At 45.0% G+C, this 19,035-nt stretch overlaps 1 protein-coding gene and 1 long non-coding RNA gene across 5 annotated transcripts; one reads left to right on the top strand and one right to left on the bottom strand.

Moving 5' to 3' along the window:
- Positions 1–1,465: 1,465 nt before the first annotated feature.
- Positions 1,466–2,679, bottom strand: LOC306837798. The gene is made up of 4 exons (XR_013780995.1): positions 2,581–2,679; positions 2,394–2,460; positions 1,687–1,783; positions 1,466–1,577 (listed from the first exon to the last, which is right to left on the bottom strand). It is a non-coding gene; the product is annotated as an uncharacterized lncRNA (long non-coding RNA).
- A 2,466-nt stretch (positions 2,680–5,145) lies between these two features.
- On the top strand, positions 5,146–18,632 carry nacc1a (nucleus accumbens associated 1, BEN and BTB (POZ) domain containing a). Of its 4 annotated transcripts, none has more exons than XM_079365604.1 (8): positions 5,146–5,547; positions 10,232–10,385; positions 11,402–11,668; positions 12,150–12,786; positions 12,968–13,138; positions 13,570–13,675; positions 13,829–13,926; positions 14,545–18,632. In XM_079365604.1, exons 2-8 carry the CDS (start codon positions 10,260–10,262, stop codon positions 14,853–14,855), a joined length of 1,716 nt encoding a protein of 571 aa, XP_079221730.1. In that variant the 5' UTR covers positions 5,146–5,547; positions 10,232–10,259; the 3' UTR covers positions 14,856–18,632. The 4 variants fall into 4 exon arrangements, with proteins under 4 accessions (XP_079221730.1, XP_079221731.1, XP_079221728.1 ...); XM_079365605.1 differs by lacking the exon at positions 5,146–5,547 and adding an exon at positions 5,578–6,162; XM_079365602.1 differs by lacking the exon at positions 5,146–5,547 and adding an exon at positions 6,977–7,054.
- The last annotated feature ends 403 nt before the right edge of the window (positions 18,633–19,035 follow it).

Below are 19,035 nucleotides of genomic sequence, written 5' to 3'. Positions count from 1 at the left end.
AACAGACCAACCTTGATCTTCTGTCGCTGGTGAACACATCACAGTAGGTGAGACATGTCTTATTTTGGGGTTCCTACAAAACATCAACAATGCTGTTTAAAAAAAGACACCCAGTGCATGGAGTACTCACAATTAAAAACAACTCGACAATATAAAAACAAGGCTGTATTAACTGGTACATACAATCTGACTCGACAAATACACAGGTGTGTTAGAGGTCAAATTAATGATAGCTGTTAGATTTAAGCGCCCCAGTGAGCCTGTACGCTGTTATTAAAAGAACCCCTGCTATGTTTTTACTTTGTAGTGGGTGTTTTTTTTATTTATCAGGTGCTTCTTAAAATAAACATTATAGGCTATAGATGGTGTTGTAGTCAAGACCACACTAACTAAGAACGAGACAAGATCGAGAAACATAGGGAACGAAATCGAGTCAAGACCGTAATCATAGCAGGACGAGTCCGGGAGAGAGACAATATCAAGACCATAAAATAAATGAAAAATCATGAAGAATCACGGTTGTTAGATTAAGTCAGGCAGCCGGTATCATTTTGTTTGTTTCTATGATTGCAGAGAAAAGCAAGCTGGCTTTTAAGCAGTTGGATAAAAGCCAGCTTGCTCGACTTACCTGAACATGCCATAAGTTTCTTCCAGACGGATAAAGGTGTAAAATCCCAGCGAGACATGTAGCGAAGATGATTTCGGGTAGTTTTAGCTAGCTTTTATCAAGCTAGCTGGGTCGACTCGCCTGGAAATTCCTGTTCTTTGTTCCATTGAAGGTTGGGTGTGTTGCAGACGGGCAAGACGGGGAGTCGGAGGAAGAGCATGTTCGCTTGAGAACGTCACTTCACAAAAATCCTTCTCACAGGAGCCACTAGGTGTGCGGGTATTGTATTGCTTTGCTTACCTTTCAGGTTTTTTGGATCCAGCACTCAATGAGGGATGTGTGCGTATTTTTTTTAAAATTTTCATTGCAAACGGCCAAAGTCAGACATATACGGTAAATACACGGAAAGTGATTTGTTTGTTAAAATGTTCTTAAAGTTTTCCGATGAAGGATTTTTAAAGACGTCACACATAAAGCACATGAAGCTCAATATCTGATCGAATTTCAAGCTTAATACGTCATCCAGAAGTTTCATCAACTGTTGTCTGAGTGTCTGTCAGACCTAGTGTCACTTACCTTTCAGGAAGGTGGAGTTTCCATTATATTATGTTGGTGACAGTAGGTGAATAAAGCATCTATTTTATGCAGCATTACTACATATGAAGACACAAAAACATGCTCCACTCGCTACAAAGTTTTCTAGTGAGAAACCTGAGACGAACTCATTCACCTACAAGGTATTCAAGCTGCAGCTCAGGGGGCCAAAGTTACATGACTCTCCATGCTGTTCTAGTTAAAAATCAAATTAATATCCTAATAATTCATTGGAGGCGCCGGTAGCCTTGTGGTCAGTGTGCACATACCATGTATGGAGTCGATGTTCGTCCAAGCAGAATCCGACCTGTTGCTCCTTTCTCGCATGTCATTCCTCGCTCTCGCTCCTGCTCTCTACTACTGTCTTGTTATCTAACTAAAGGCAGAAAAACACCAAAATAATCTTTAAAATGTGAATAATTTGTTGACCAGCTGACATCAAGCATAGAATAGAGACTATTAGGCAACAAGAAAGACACACACACCTTTGTGTACCTCTGGATGTTTGAGTCAGGGTCCAATTCCACATCTCCACGTTGCTGGTCGGTGTCCTTTCCCACCACACACACTCAGCTCTGATGACTACAAACAATCAGAGTAAGTGTCCAGCTCTTTGTACGGGAATTTTTTTAAATGACTTTCAAAAAAAAAAAAAAAAAGGAGTTAAGAATCCTTCATTAACCAGTTTATGATCAGACAATGCCAGCAATGCCACGCTGCTTCCTCAGAGGTTCACAGGACAACTTGGGGGAAACTTCTTTTGATTTTTAAAACTAAATATTTGATAATCATGGCAGATTTCCCAACAGCTACCAGGCCAGTTAACTACTTTTTAGTAAATGCAGAAAATGAAAATTTAATTAATTGCGATTAACAAATGAATTTTTCTGATTAATAAACGTACTCCATACACAGTCCTAATGCATATACTATATGTAAAAATATATACATATATATAAAAATATATACACATACAAAGAGTAGAAGTTAAAATTATGAAGATAAAATATAGGCGGGTAACTGAATTGAGAATTACTTTAATAAAACCAAGACAACACCTTGGATTATAAATCTTCTCATGTTTAACACAAACCACACATCATGACTTTTATTCAAAAAAAAATATTTTTCAGTATAACGTTTCAGTGTAAACCTTTGTAGCCTGTCAGTAACCATCACGTGACTGACTTACCAGAAGATGCTAACTCCTCCACCAACCGTCAACGTCTCCGCCTAACGGTTAACCCCTCTGGACCCAACTATATTAAAAAATAAAATAAAATACAAATAAAAACCTTATATATGTGTTTCTTCTGCTCTTAAAAAAAGAGATGCGATGTAAACATCTGTTTTAGTCTCGGACATTATGGGCTACTTACCTACAGTGTGATGACAGACGGCTTCAGGTGTGGTCGTTCATTAGCGATCAACTTCCGCGCGGTCAAAACTTAATGCGCTACATTGTTTGCAGTCCGACGAGAAACGTGTGACACGATCATGGAGACGGACGTCCACACAATGTAAACGAATGGATCGTTTGCTGCGCTTTGTTTTTATGGAGATTAATAAAACAAAATCATCTTCATTCTTTTTCATCTTTCCCCTTTTTTATGTGGAATCTGTAAATCAAGATCTGTTCAATAAAGCCCACACAAAAATACTCTGTGAGAATAAATGACAACAAATAATTTTAAAAAATGGATAGAATAGTAAAACATGAGAACAAGGTTAAAACACACAAAAATACACTGTGAGAATAAATGACAAAAAATAATTTTAAAAAATGGATAGAATAGTAAAACGTGAGAACAAGGTTAAAACACACAAAAATACACTGTGAAAATAAATGACCAAAAATAATTTTAAAAAATGGATAGAATAGTAAAACATGAGAACAAGGTTAAAACACACAAAAATACACCGTCAGAATAAATGACAAAAAATAATTTAAAAAAATGGATAGAATAGTAAAACGTGAGAACAAGGTTAAAACACACAAAAATACACTGTGAGAATAAATGACCAAAAATAATTTTAAAAAAATGGATCGAATAGTAAAACATGAGAACTACAAAAAACAACTTCAAGTGTTTATGTAATGTGAACGACAGAGGACATATATAGGAGGAATATACAGTAAGAACCAAAGCCTTTTTATTTACCGGAAGTTAAAAACATAAGTACAATACAATAGTCAAAACTTTAAACAAACATAAACAGCCTATACTCTCTGCTATAAGTAGCCTGCCTATTACAATGACATTTTCAGTGTGCACTTGCTTTCCCTTCTTTAAATCACATGGGGCATTTTCAAGCAATAATGGTTCAAATAAAAGGAGTCTATACCTGTCAGCTAATTAGAGAATTGATGCCCAGTATCTGCTGCACTGCAGATACTCTGAGACAGAATCCCTCTGTATAAATTGCAATGTGAAATGTACAGCATTGAGAAATTAAAACCTGACCACGTGCCTTCAAAAGGCAACTAAGAGAGTCTGCTTTGATTTCAGTGAGTCCATTGAAACATAGACTTACTACCAGTGCAGCAACAGATTATTTTTCTTTACTCTTGAGTATTTCCAGGATATCCTCTGTCATTTCTGGGTGGGTGTTTCAAGCAAATGTGTGACTGGACTTGTGAAAGCAACAACAGAGGTGTGAGAACATCTCGCAGTAGTTTCACAGATAATTATAAGCTTTTCATATAAACATAGTATATATAATCACAACAATCTCTTAATCTCATATTTAAGAAAGGCTGTTAATGTATAAAACCTGTATGATAGCTTGTAATAATATAAAGGAATTATTAACCAAAGAGCATGTGTTTGGACAATAGGAGGGAGCCGGAGTGAACCCACACAAACATGGGGAGAACTGTCAGATGAGGATTCAAACCAGGAACCTCCTCATTGTGAGGTAACAGCACTAACCACTGCACCACCATGCAGTCCTGAATAAGTCTTCCAACATGAGCTAATAAGATCTATAGTTCTTTGAACCATGCATGTTAGTTTCTCCTATAAAAACTTGCTTTTTGTAATGGGTGTGTATGTGAATTCCTTTGCTTCTGCAGCCAGCCTTACTTTCACATTCGCTTAAACAGGTTTAATTAAAATAAATGCATTTTCATTCATTTAATTGTTCAATGCTAATGGATGTATGTGACCTATTAGGCCTGGTCTGTAGTGCACTGAGGCTTGACTTTATATAATTACAGAATAATTTCCCTTTAAACTTCTTTTTTTTTTGTTACTGAAAACAAATTCCGACTTATTGCAAACAGTGATCTAAAACATGTATAGCTTATATGTTATAGGGAATATATTCTGTTTAATATCTGAGTTAGGAACAAAGAGATGTCTGTGACCTCTGACCTTTATATTCTGAGTCTGAATACAGAACAATGAACATGAGATTCAAACTGCACGAAAATAACTGATCAAGTCTCCGATAGGGCCCCTATCGTCGTTAAGAGAAATCAAAATTGGGATTCTGTTTGCTGCACTCAAAATGGCCTGTTAGTGTCACACAGCATTTTCAGTCTGTGATGCCTTTAGTGATACTTTAAATAAACTTTGACGTTTCTAAATCTATAGGTATACAGTTGAAGGTCTGATGAACCTCCAGTTTTGTGTGATCAAATGCTTGTATTTACACAAAGGACATGCATGCACATAATGCCATGTGTGGATATTGTATGACCTGTGGTGTAAGGCCTTCATTCACTAAACAACACGAATGAGCGCAATCTGTTTCTGCAGGCTTTATCAGTAGAAAACAGGTGAAAGTGTATGATAGGCATCATATAGCACCCTGCAGCTTTCTCATAAGGTTTTACTTGTTTACAGCCAAAGAAGGCGCGGCTTTATCCCTACTTTATATGCGCGCGCTGAGTTCATCCAAGTTAAATAAGAACACACGCGCACGCACACGCGCGCGCACACACACACACACACACACGGCCTACTTTTCCCAAATCTATCGCTCATTTGCGGAGAAGAGAGAGGGAGGGAGAATTAGAGAGAGGAAAGAGTGAGATTCGGCTCTCTCGCAGGCTGCCGAGGTGCCAATGCGCAAACACTTTTAGGGATTTGGTTTCCTCCAAACTGTGCGCTGGACACGAACATGAGACTGATCGACGAGCGCGTCATGCGTGTCTTCCTGGTCTTTTGCTCTTTGCGATCAGTGTCTCTGTGCTCCTCAGTCCCCTGGGATACTGTACCGCCCTCCATGTCTCTGCTATCGGCGCTTCGCTCACACTGAATGGCTGCCCGGAGCGAGGAAACGCGTGGAGAAAGAGCGCTGCCTCTCCTCCTTTGAACCAGCGACTTCCCAGCGAGGGGGTGAGTGCATGTCTGCCGCTGCGTGAGGCGCCCTGCCGGGGTCGTCTGAGGATCCACCGGGAGGATCGAGGAGGAGGAGGAGGAGGATGAGGAGTCTATGCTGGTGTCCTCAGTTAGAGCTCTGGATTTGGGTTGATGATGAACACTAAGACAAGTCCATCAGACAGTTTAGGTTTGGGAAAAGTCTGCTGTGTATTTGGCCTAGTCCTAAACTTTCTTGCATCACAGACGTTGACATATAATCAGCTTGCACTGAGATGCTCGTACTTAAATGGTTAATTTCTTGCAGTCACTCTCTGAAATATGCGAAAATGCGGTGGCAGTCAGGTTTTTTTGGCACGGCAGCTCTTGAGCGCCGGTTGTAAAAGAATTGTGCCTTGTTGTGCTCCCACCCCTCCACCACCTCACCCCCCCCCCCCCCCCCTCCGCTCCGTGCCGCACTGGTTCCGTCTGGCTCGCCCTCAGCTGCTGCGTGTCCTGGGATGACCTGTTGATGTCGGTAGAATGGAGAATGGCAGGGGGAGCGATTTCCCCCATCACCAAAATATTTAAATAAGCAACATTTGTAGCTTGACAGCCGGCGTCGCAGCGCAGCCACCTCGTCCTGCACAGGCAGTAAGTGTGTCTCGTTTGTATTTGTGTGTGTTATCGCGGAAATGCGCGACATTGTGCAGCTGTGGCTGAGCGTGCATGAGGTGGATGGTGCGCCGGGGCCAACCCAAAAATATTTAACAGCGCTGTTAGCTTAGCCATTAGCCACCTCTATAGGCCCGCTGCAGATGGGAGAGAGGACATCAAACATTTCAGCTTTGACAGTTAGAGGGGACAGATGAGGAAGTTACTACAGATCACTTTACTGGAGATGACTCAGATGGATTTGCGTTCATGTCATTAGACGGCGCGTAAACAGGAACACAGCGTCGCCCTCACCCGGGTATCACCGGGGCTTGCTGCCATCCTGTGTCGCCCCCCCCCTCCCCTGCCGCGTCCCGGCTCCGCTGCCAGCAGACACTGGAGCTCTCCCGGCGGGTAGCCTGGCACACAGCGCGTCCAGAGCCCCGTGTCTGCTCCCCCGTTACCCGGCATCAGACTGTGGGTCGGGACGCTCATCATGTATTCCTCCAGTTATGTGGAGTTCTGAAGTTTTTGATGTCAGTGCTCTTTGATATTCACATTGTTCCTGTTATGTAAGAATAAGCCAAGAACTAGGCCTGTGTGCAGGTTGTGTCTGACTTGATAGGAGTAGCACAGCCATGCAGGCATGAGCACATTAAAACCAGGAAATGCCTATAGAGGGAATGCATTGTGTGCCAGCTGCACCAATGACTCCACAGTAATCATGCTCTTAGCAAAGCAAGTTGCTGTTTTTAATAGGGCAACTGGACAAACTGAAAAGTCGGTATAAATTTGGAAATGTGTGTTGACAGCTGTCCCATCATAAGCTCTGTGAAGGCTAACAAAACACTGTGAAGGCTTGCTATGAAAAGTCTTTGGTCTTAAGCATGTTGTGAGTATGTTTGACCTACTTTCCTCACAGGATGGTTGGTTTGAGATCTGAGCCACAGGGTGAGTTTGGGTGAATTTGATTCTTTCACATGGCTGCGCTCTATATATTTAATGGAATAAAGGACCTGAGATGATCCCTCTCATCTCTGCAGGCCTCAATGCCCCTCCTTGGTGCATAAAAGACACACATGCAAAATCACACACACACACACAAGAGTCACATTCTCTCTCACTGTCAGGACAAACTGTGCAAACACTCCCTGCTCTCAGCTCTGTGCCTGTGTGTCTTTATGTGCACGCATGTGTGCTTACTGCGGCTCGCCAAACTGTAAACAAGCAGTATTGTCTAATGCCTGTGTGTGACTCAGTGTGCCTTTTGTGGGTTTGTTTGAGTTTGTGTGTGCGCATCTGTGTTTTAGTATGAGGGAGAGAGAGCTTGAGTGAGACAGAGACAAAGAGAGCATTTCTCTTTACCCCGGAGCTTGGCGAGGTCCCAAATGAAAGGCTTTGGATATGATGGGGCGGCTCACTCCTGCCCTCATCAGTCAGGCACACCGAAGTTGGTTGTGTGCCTCTTCCAGGGTGGGCTTCAACCAGTTTGCTCTCGTGTTGTCGGAGATTCTCGCTGTGTGGTATCTACAATTATATGTGTGTGTGTGTGTGTGTGTGTGTGCTTTGCATAGATTAGTGCAACACCTTAAAGAGGTAAAGCAGCTGTGTGAAAAGGAGCTTTGTCTCGAGATTGCATACACACATTTGCACAGTGCAGGCTTATAGATGTGCTCATCATATGTGAAAACAGGCCAGACTGAAGGCTGTGTATATAAATGGACGGCGTGTCTCGGCCTCCTCCCATAAAACAGGATGAAGCCAGAATAACAATGAGATGGAAGCGGACGTATCCCGATGTTTTCAGCCAGGGTGTGCAGGTCAGAAAACAGACGTCTCATGGATCAAACATCCATCAAAAGGAGGACGAGAACACAATACAGCGTGGAAACGTCTTACACAACACATGTATCTGTTAACGTAGAGGAGGCGGGGCTTATGACCTATAGAGCAACCAACCAGTCGGCGAGGGGAGCTCTAAGTTGTCTGGCTTCACTCCCAGGCACCTATGCACTCCGTCCATCTTTATATACAGTCCACGGTCCGGACTGCTGTTCTGCTTTCTGGTGGATGCAAATGCCACACGCGTGCTTATCTCCGTGTAGTTTTATGGAGGTTATATGATCGTTATGGGTACAGAGGGCATTTAATGCGTATACATGTCAAGTCCCAGTACTTAGAAAGTTACTTCCTCCCACTGTGATTCTGGGAAAACAAGGTAACGTATACAAACCCTGAGTCATAAAAGAAACGATATGAAGTAGTGAGAAGACAGCGGACATGTGGCCGCCTGCTCTCGGCGTGTCGAGCTTTGATTCACTTTAATAGATAGATAGATAGATAGATACTTTATTGATCCCGAGGGAAATTCAAGTTATATTGACATAATATAGGAATCTTCAAGCGGATGCAGGGCAAAGGGGTATATTTACCTCTTACTGTTTTAGAGCAGTGCCTGGAAACATGTTATGCGGTGTTTGTTTAGGCCACACACACTCATTTGCACATAGAATAACAGAATGTGACCCAGTTATCCAAGGACAGCAGGATTTTATAGCTCATAGAAGACAGAAAATAAAAAGGCTTTTACTGAGCCTGCTCCTGGCAATAACAACTTCTGGGAGGCTGGGAGTGACGTATAGGATTAATGCAATGTAGATTATCCATGGAAGCCTCGACAAAACTTTGTTTGAAATATCAACATCCCTCAGTGGGACGTGCTGAAGAAATGTGTCTGGCCTTTGTCAGCGGGACGTGCCAAGGGATAAAACTCAGGATTACCTTTCTTTCAGATAGAGGAAACAATGACAAATAAAATGGACTGGAGCTAATAAAAACATAAACTTGAATTGTTTTGATTGAGTTTGCCCGCTGAAGACTGTCGGCCATTTTATTGTTAGGCTAAACATTCCTCGCCTGTTTTGTTTAGGTCTGTTTCCCTTCCACTTCCTGTCATTTAACGTTGGCTTGTTACATTACACCCCCGCCCCACATGGCCTGCCGACCCCCACTACACAAAGACAATAGCAGCAAATAAAACACTGTATACACGAGGGCTTTAAACGGGTCTGCCCAGGTTTTCCCACCCGTGACCGCTCCCCCTGCTCAAACATCCCGAGATGAAGAGGCAAACTGTGAAGAGCTGCCATGAATCCAGGACTGCATCAAATGAAAACTGACTATTTGGGTTTAAATTCAGAGACGCTGGTCCGTCTTCTTAAATGTTTTTTTTTTGCAGTAAATGGAGATTCTTTTGGTTGTTCGGTGGGCGGCAGTGGTGAGGCGACCATGCCCACTCCCCTCTTTCCCGCTCTTAGCATCAATAAAACTTCAAACATGCTTCACCATGAAGTGCTCAAACATGCAGGTGTCCACAGCTGCAATCTACTTGCACTGAAGTAAGAGGAGATGATGCATGTCGCAGAGTTAAAATTATACTTACATATTATATGTATATTATATGTGTTGCACATAATTCTGCTGCAGGAAAATAAGCGTGCACTGCAGGGAGAAAGCAGGAGGGAATTATTTAACACCACATGGAATCACATTTGAAGAAGTTTTTTTGTAGGTTGGGTGTCATATTGATCATTTTATCTGAATGTTTGACGTTATAAAGATTACAACAGTCATGGATTAACACACAGATTATGAGCAAATTAAAAAAATATACTGATTTGCGGTTGAAGCTTGAATTTCCTGACTCCTGTCCTCCAGCTCATTAAAATCTCAGAGGACATCCGAAGACGTCTTTTCAAGTTCCCCAGTGTGTTTAGTTTTTTCTGTTTTGCTTTCTTGGTGAGGATTTCTAAACATCTCTTGCTCGACACGATGCAGCTTTCACTGCAACGCCGTGTGAGATTACAAGTTCATCTGGTTTAATCACCACGACTAATACTGTGTGTCGAACCCGAATTACAGAATGAAACTAAACCTGCTGACCCTGGGTTTAAACATCGACCACCCCTCTGTTTAAAACCCGGTGTCGTACAAACACGCAGGTCGGGATGTGACGCTGTCCCTTATTTCATCTTTTTTCTCACCTGGCTGCTCTTCTCTCCCCGTACAGACCCTTTGGTGGTGTGCGTTGGCGCACCATGGCCCAGACCCTCCAGATGGCGATCCCAAACTTCGGCAACAATGTCTTAGAGTGTCTGAATGAGCAGCGGCTGCAGGGCCTCTACTGTGACGTCTCCGTGGTGGTCAAAGGTCACGCCTTCAAGGTAATGAGGAGGCAGCTTCAGTATCAGGGAGTTTTGACTGTACTGACTTTTTCACATCTATCGAGCTCATTTCTGCACCTGACCGTTCACACATGCACCTTACAGCGTGGATCTTTAGCTTCCTCGGTAGGTTGGTCTGTAGGAGTCATGACATCAACAAAACACTGACGAACAGAAAACAGTTAAACAACGTGCACCGAGATCGAAGTGGTCGTGGGCAGACAGTCAATGCAGCGACCCGAGTCACATGGTGGGGACGTCATTCCCTCCTCCCATTGGCTGAATGCTCCAGACAATAGCAGCCCACTCGCACGTGCTGCATTAGAAATGCTCGGGGTCTTGCAGGAGGAGCTCCTCGCGCATCGAGCTCCTCCTGGAAACATCAGGATGTTTTCTGCAGGTGTGAAAAGTCGTTTCTGTTTTAATTTCCTCACTGTGAGGTCGATGCATCGTGTGTGATGTTTCACTGTGAGGCGTAAACTCTCCGATTGTTTCGACATTCTTCCTCTGTTTTCACACTGAAACTGATGGTTTGGTTTTGTTACAATACACACTACTGTCATATCCCACCTCTCGTCTTAAGATGCATCTTTGGATTTGCGGTTACACGACGATTTCCTGCATCGATGAGCGTATTAAAAACACATCTCAAACCTTGATTAGAAGAGAGAGGGAAACAAAGGAAATGCACGTTCAAAGGAATTTACCTTCAAAAGATGAAAACAAATGGACAGTTAGCGCCCCGTGAACCGTGGCTGTAGTGGTTAGGGTTCAAGTCTGAGCCACATTTCTCCATTTAAAATAAGGTAATAATAACGGAAGGACCTGGAAGGTTTTAAAAAGCGCTTTTAAACTTGATAAAATGGGAATCAATGGAGCACACACCAAATCCAAAAAGCGCCGATCCTAAATGGTTCAGGAATCGTTTGATGTCACCACTCCTACAGTTAACATTCAAACTCTGCTCTACGCTCATGAAGTCTAACAAACACTTTGCTCGTTTGCTTTTGTGGCAGGCCCATCGAGCCGTTCTGGCTGCGAGCAGTTCTTATTTCCGGGACCTTTTCAGCAGCAATAACGGAGGAGTTGGCTGCAGTGAAAGCAGCCCGACTGTCGTGGAGCTTCCTTCAGCTGTGCAGCCGCAGAGCTTCCAGCAGATTTTATCCTTCTGCTACACGGGCCGTCTCAGCATGACAGTGGGGGACCAGTTTCTCCTCATGTACACTGCAGGCTTCCTGCAGATCCAACAGATCATGGAAAAGGGCACCGAGTTCTTCCTGAAAGTAAGGATCATCTGCAGAGAGAAAATAAAAGTCTGTTGTTTGCTTTGTATGACTGACCTAATAACCTCATAGTGTGATTCAGGTTCTTAAGGGTATAAAGTGCATTTTCACCTTTGCTAACCGGGTCTAGCTAAAGATCTTTAAGCCTGCATAAAGGTCCTTGCTGGAGGGGATGAACTTTCTGAAAGTCCCGCCCCCAAAAGTATTTTCAGGGAGTCCCTAATCTTCACGGGTGTAAACAACTTGATGGAAATTCACGGAGCATTGGACCTGAGGAACCTTTAAATCCCTCCTGGGAATAAAAGTTTTGGAGGCTTTTGTTGCATTGCATTAATCATTGGGAAAGCTGAACGGAAATTCATTAATAACTGTTTCAAATCTGAGAGAAATCTGACCCAATAGTTGCTGAATTGTCAAACTGAAGGATTCTTCAGCTCAGCCTCTATGCTAATATCAAGTTTCTATTTCTGTCCATTTCAAGGTCTCCTCCCCCAGCTGTGACTCTCAGGGACTCCAGGCTGAAGAGGCTCCTCCTTCTGAGCCCCAGAGTCCTGTAACACAGACCGGTAATGGTGCAGCCCGACCCACGTCCTGCGTCACGCCGCTCTCTCTGGTGTCCCGAGTGAAGACGGAGCACCCAGCGAGCCAGCCAGAAGCAGCGACTCCTTACTCCGTGGTCTGCACTCCTGTCGCCAAAAGGCTGTGGGAGGGAGGCAGCAGCCGAGACGGAGGAGGGATGGGTTCGGGAGGAGGAGGGGCCAGGAAGGCGGCTCGTTATTCCCAGGAGGCAGTGCGTGGCAGCGCCATCCAGAGTCCTGGAAGCCTCGGATTGGCCATGGGAATGGGTGCCACGGCGACCAGCCTGGCCGGGATGGTGGCCGGCGGTGGGCTCAGCAGCAACGCCGGCACCAACGGCAGCTCTGCAGCAGGTCTCGGCGTGTCAGAGGGCGCCAGCCCCGGCACCCTGAGCACCTACGCCAGTGACTCGCCCATCAGCTACCATGACGATGAAGAGGAGGAAGAAGGGACGGAAGACTGCGCTGAAGAGCAGTACAGGCAAATCTGCAACATGTACACGATGTACAGCATGCTCAACATGGGAGCCACAGGTGATAAACGTGAGACGGAGTCTTTATGTTCACGTGATGTTTGTTCTGAGCTTTAGAGGCCTGCTTATTTCATTCTGGTTTTAGGGATTTAGCAGTAATCCAGTGTGTTTCTGGTTTCAGCTGGCGCTGCATTGTGTGCTCTTATTTTCTTTGTGGGTAAAAGTTTTGTGCGTGCGTTGTGTTCGTGCAGCTGCTGGGGAGCGTGTGGAAGCTCTGCCCGACCACACGGAGACACGGGGACGGATGAGAGGCAGGGATCTCACGTGTCTCCCCGCCGAACTGATCGCTCAGATCGGAAACCGCTGTCACCCCAAACTGTACGAGGAAGGAGACCCTGCGGAGAAACTCGAGTTAGTCTCAGGTACGTCAGACGACTTTGCAGTAAAATCTGAGTTTCACACAACAACGTGCACAGAGTGTTTGCATCCTGATTCAAGTTGCACAACATCATGCAAAATAAAAAGGACTCTAAGCAGGACAGGGCCAGTGACATGCAGAAGAAGCTGTCCTCGGATGACCCGGCATGCTGCATTCTTGCACATGTGACTCAGTGCGTTTATGTAAGGGAAGTCCTGTGATACCTTACAGGCTGGATTAGAGTTACATACCTGTTAGTTGAGTTTATTTCTGACAAAAAAAAAAAAAGAAACGTACAAAACCGTGTTACTGGACGTCATTCAGCCTGCTGTTGTCAATCTGCACTCTTAGTTTAAAGTTTAATCGATCAGCTGTGATGACAGAATCAGACGTATAACCTGTTGTGTGTGTGTGTGTGTGTGTGTGTGTTTGCAGGTACTTCTGTGTATATATCCAGAGCCCAGCTGATGAACTGTCATGTGAGCGCAGGGACCCGACACAAGGTGCTGCTGAGGAGGCTGCTGGCCGCCTTCTTTGACAGGTCTGTGTGTCTGCGTCTATTTCTGCAGCTGTTTGATGCTGAGCTTCGTATTTATACAGAAATCAATGCATTTCTTTTATCCGCCGGGATTAAACGGCTATTTCTGTCTCCTCGCTTCGGCGTTACTCACCCTTCTTCTTCTTCATGCGTCAGGAACACGTTGGCTAACAGCTGTGGAACTGGCATCCGCTCGTCCACCAACGACCCGAGCCGCAAACCCCTGGACAACAGAGTTCTGCACGCGGTCAAATGTGAGCCTCAAACATGCAAACAACATATATGTGATGTAACGTACACGGGAGGAATGTGCATGCTTCGACATTGAGCATGAACATGTAACACATACTGAATGATAGATTGGTAAACGTCTTCATTTAAGGCTCCTTAAAGAGGAGATGATTGTATAATGAGCAGCCTGCTGTACCAACATGTGGTGACCACTAGATGGTGCCATCTTCCTGACTCTGACTGCTCCATGCTTCAGTGATTCAGCTTGCTCTGTAAAGCTGAGGGTTCAATACTCCATGCAGAAAACATCATTATACTCACAGCGTTTATAAATCAGAGCAGAACCAGCATCTGATCTGCAGATATTATAATCTCAATCTGTCCGTTAAATTTGTGATTTTGCGTTAAACTTTGCCTGCAAACGTTCCTTTTAGAATCGATGTCTGAGCAGGCAGATTTAATCATTTCTGTTTGTAAGAATTTTGTCTGTACGTTAATCATTTGGGAGTTTAATCCCTGAACCGACGAGACGCAGAGTTTTGCAGGTCGAGGAGGATCGCCTTTAAATGTTCAGAAATATAAAAGTTAGCATCAGAGTCCGGTCCGTTCATGACAAATGCTTTCATCCCTCCTCTCATCAGTTTACTGCCAGAACTTTGCCACCAGCTTCAAAGAGAGCGAGATGAACGCCATCGCAGCCGACATGTGCACCAACGCCCGCCGGGTGGTCCGCAAGAGCTGGATCCCCAAGCTGAAGCTGCTGATGGCCGAGAGCGACGCCTACACCGCCTTCCTCCCTGACGGAGTCAAGATGGAGGACGACACCCTGGGGACGGACCAGACCTTCGACCCCGCCTCCCTGGAGGCGGCTGGCGGCGTGGGCATGGAGTCTGGCGGCTCTTCAGGTGAATCACTACCAGGCGTGGGCGGGGACGGAGGACCCTTGTTTTGAACATTGTGGAGGAGGAGGTTGAAAATTTGGTGACACACGTACCAGTATTCCCCAGCTTGCCTCCTCACTCTTCGGCACACGCTGATTTCTCACATGTGACTGTCTGAACCACACCGCGGGGTCAACAGCTGTTGGCACCCTGACGTAACCAGGACGTGAAAACTTAAATTCTTGCTTTATGACTGTAGGATGGAGTTAGTTGAGGAGAGGGAGGGAGTCAGAGGATGTTGAGTTTTCTTCTAACTGCCCTCCGCCTCCCCTTGTCTTTTTAAGGTGTATAACGCATCCACGGCTGCATATTAAATACATTCCCTGCAGGTGGGGGGAGCTGCGTGTGCAGCCCGACGAGGAAAAGCTGGCTGGGTGGAGAGGGGGGAGAGTTTATTGAATGTAAGTGTCAGAGTGTCAGTGTTCTCTATGCAAGCCTGACAACTTGTATTTCAGCGTCGGGAAAGGGAACCGAAGTAGAGTGAAAATGTAAAAGACGACTTCCTGTTCTCCTCCCCGTGCACCCTCCACTCATCAACCTGCAAGTAACCTTCACCCTGCATCCTTTATCGAGACCAGAGAATCTCACCCGAGTGTTTCACTGTGCAGTCTTACACAAATCCATCTCATCTTTGGTTTTCCAAAAATTGTTTCTGTCTGAAAAAAAGAAGAGAAGCAGAGAGAAGGGACGAGCTTTTTACTGATGTAAAGATAATTGAAGGGCGACAGGTTATCACAGATGGTCATATTTTTAGAGGATACACTATATTTATACAAGTGCCCACGCCAAGAAGACGGCGTGAGCGAGGAGAGTGAGAGGGATTGTTTTAAAATCTCGATCTTCGTGTTTTATCGAAAGAGGTCTTGTGGAGGAAAAAAAAACAAACAAAAAAAAAAAAGAGGAAAAGTGCTATTTTTGCAGAAAACAAAAAAGCAGTATATAAAAGCAGTCTTCTCATAGGACCCATAGTTGTTTATTTTTATCTCACTTGACAGAAGCGAGGGATGGAGTGAGCGGTACAAGTGCTAAATTTAAAAGCGTTTCATCGTCTGTCTGTCGGCCGTCTGAAAAGGAAGATTTAAGAGTGAACGAGCCGGCCCGACTGTTTGCCTCCCTCTTCTTAAACATCGGCCCGCAGAAACACGAAGGTCATCATGATGTGACAAACACTCAGCTAGTTTCTTCTCTTTTCCTGAAATCTGTTGGAATGTGCCTTTAAGTTGAAACGAACAAGCAGAAGAAGGGGGGGGGGGGAGGGGGGGGGGTCGCTTGAATCAAAAAGGCTTTATGGTACGATCATGTGTGTGTGTGTGTGTGTGTGTGTTTCAGTATGTCGTTTATTCATGTATCCGACGCACCACCTCTATGATTTTTGCACCTTCTGTGAGAGGTCGAGCGGAGCTTCCTGCACCTTAACGAGAAGAACCAGCGGTTCATGCACCTTTTTCAGAGATGTTGTTGTGTAGCACCTGAAGCCCTTTAGATGTTTGTTTTCTTTTATTTGACTCTCATGTCTGCCTGTGTTTGACAAGTGGCACAAACCCCCCCCACCCCACCCCCCCCCGACTGTAAATAACCCACCAGACTGTTGAGTTGTAAACCCAAGTGTTCTTCCTTTCTGTTGCTGGATGCACCTGATTTTTACGACGTGTCGGTAACTGACCTTTTTATGTGAACGTCGGTGTTTGTGGTCGCACGTTGATGACACGGGTCGGTACGGGGGGGAGGGGGGGGGGGGTTATTGTTTGAGTGAGGACCGAATCAAGTTACAGTGAGCTGAAAGCTTTCCGAGACGACAGATTAATTCCTGTAAAGGTTTATTTTTTCTGACGACAGCTTTAGTGGAACAGGCATGCTAGCTAACGCATTCATTAAATCCAAAACAAGCAGTTTGTCCCGAGGACTGAGATCAAAAAATGCAGTAAGAATTATTTTAAGGGTAATACCAACAAAACCTCAGTAAGCTTTGCATTTGACTGTAGATGCCACATGAGCATCCCTCCCCCACTTACCTCTTCAAAGACTGTTTCACGCAGCTGTTTCAGGTTTCACTTCCTTCATGTGTTTCACAGATGCAAAGCAGCCGTTTAATCAGAGCGCTAATGCTAAATACGCCGAGCGGCTTTTCGTCAAGTTTACAAAACTCCAGTTACAGCTTGTGTGTGTTTCTCCCATGGACTGTTTAAAGAGCGGGCCGCGGGCAGGAGGCTGAGACCTGATGTCCATTTGTGTTTACAGTCTGTGGTTTTCATCCTAACACTTGGAATTATTCTGCTACTTTAGTGACAAGTTTTCACATTTTGTGACACGGAAAAGCAGATTTTAGGTTTGAAAAATATCTCAACTGAATTCAGCTTAATGGCAGATTCAGAGGTCGGGACCAGGAGGAGTCAGAAAACCCGGACCTCTTAGTTTAAAGTAGATGTATTGCATCATAATCGAGCGACACTCCGGCCCCATAAAACGGAAATAAAAGCGGTGCAGACGCTCGGATTTCATCCATGAGAGGACTGTTATTGATTCATGCAACTCAAGTCGAGACGTGTCTGGTTGTTTTTAGACTCGTCATTAAAGATGAGAACGAGGGCTCACACGGGTTTCTGACAGTAACTGCGTTCCACTGTGACCTCCTCAACGACGCCACGCCGCCGCCGCCGCTGCTGAAATGTCTCCGCTGACTCGGCAGCGCTTGTGAGGAAACACCTCGACGGATCGCAGTTCTCTTTAAACGCCTTTGTGCTCGCACACACGCTGCATCTGTGACGGGGACAGAATGGCGTCCCGGCGTGTGAGCGCACGGTGGGAGCTTCACATACACGCTCTGCCTCGCCGGCTCCATTCAACTGTGAGTCTGTTGACCAATCCAGATAGCTTTTTTTCCCCCGCAACGACGCTGCACCGTCACGTCCACACGATGGCGTGATGTTGGCGTGCCGGTGTGTGATTTTTGTTGTTGTTGTGGCCCAGCAGGGGGCGCCACATGCACGCAGCGCTGTTCTCCTGCTGGCTCCGCTGTCTTCCACAGAGTCCGTCACGCCTCCGTTGCTACCTCCGACGGGCGGCGCAGAGGCGGGGCTACTCCGTCACCCCGTTCACAACGAGGCGCCGTCTAAAACAGGGTTTCTAAGCACTGATCCATCAGCTCATCCGTCGGTGTGTGTCACGAGCAGCGCTTTTAAACGGCGGGGGCGAGGGTTCAGCAGACGTAACCGTGGTTACGCCACATCAGGGGTATTACTCAAGTTTGATCGCTCTGGTTTATTTCTCCTTCCCGGATCTTCAGGAGTGAAACATGTTCACCTTCCCATGAATGCGTTTACACCTCACGACACACGTGGACGGAGAAGGTGCGGCGCGGCGTGGGGAACCTTCTGTCACTGAGCAGTACATATATAAATATGATAATACACATGTATAGATAAATACTGTATATTATATATAGACGCACACACATAGAGGTCAGATTGTTTGTTGTGCACTCGCAGCATGAGGTATATACTTACCCAGAAACGACGCTTTTTCACAACCTGTGCAGAATCTGGTCTGCCCGTGTCTTGACCCCTGCTCCTTTCCCTGTGTAACCCCGTAGCACCAGTGGACATCCTGTACTTGTCATCCTCCTCTCTCCGTGTTCCAAGTGCCAATAACTTTGTGAAAGCCCTGTAACTGTGACCCAACATTATCAAAGGTAATTGCACATTAACGACTGTAAGATAAATAAATACAAATCATAGAGAAACGTCGACATGGATTAAATAATAAATATCTTAATAAAAGATTTGTAACAATTTCTTTGTGAATCTTTTTTTTTTTTTTTTTTTACTGAAAAGCTTCTTGTTGGATGTTTTTGTTTTAATTTAAATGTTATTATAAATCAGCTGATAAAAAAAGTGCACGTCGTTCCTCTTCACACACACACACACACACACACACACACACACCTGCACGCGTTGATGCGTTTACATTCGTTATGCTTTATAAACACACACACAGCTCACAGCTGCTTCTGCCTTCATTTGGCTGCAGCTTCGCTCTCATATCTTTGAAATAGACGACTTTACATATCAAGGTTTCAAGGTCACACGCCACCCCGTGACGCTTCAACGAGCAGCCCGGGTTTTCTATGAAATGACCCCGCCTTAGTTTGGAGCCTTTAATGGATTAAAACTAAACTAGTGCAAAGACTCTAAA

This window comes from Symphodus melops (assembly GCF_947650265.1).
Source record: "Symphodus melops genome assembly, chromosome: 17".
In the NCBI taxonomy this organism is placed as follows: Eukaryota; Metazoa; Chordata; class Actinopteri; order Labriformes; family Labridae; genus Symphodus; species Symphodus melops.
This window is presented reverse-complemented; position numbering and strand designations above follow the sequence as displayed.

What these genes read in the sequence shown, in the direction of transcription:
- nacc1a (XM_079365602.1), top strand. An exon ending in GCACCGAGTTCTTCCTGAAA is followed by an intron (nt 11,669 to 12,149) that starts GTAAGGATCATC and finishes GTCCATTTCAAG; the next exon opens with GTCTCCTCCCCCAGCTGTGA. An exon ending in CTGGCCGCCTTCTTTGACAG is followed by an intron (nt 13,676 to 13,828) that starts GTCTGTGTGTCT and finishes TTCATGCGTCAG; the next exon opens with GAACACGTTGGCTAACAGCT.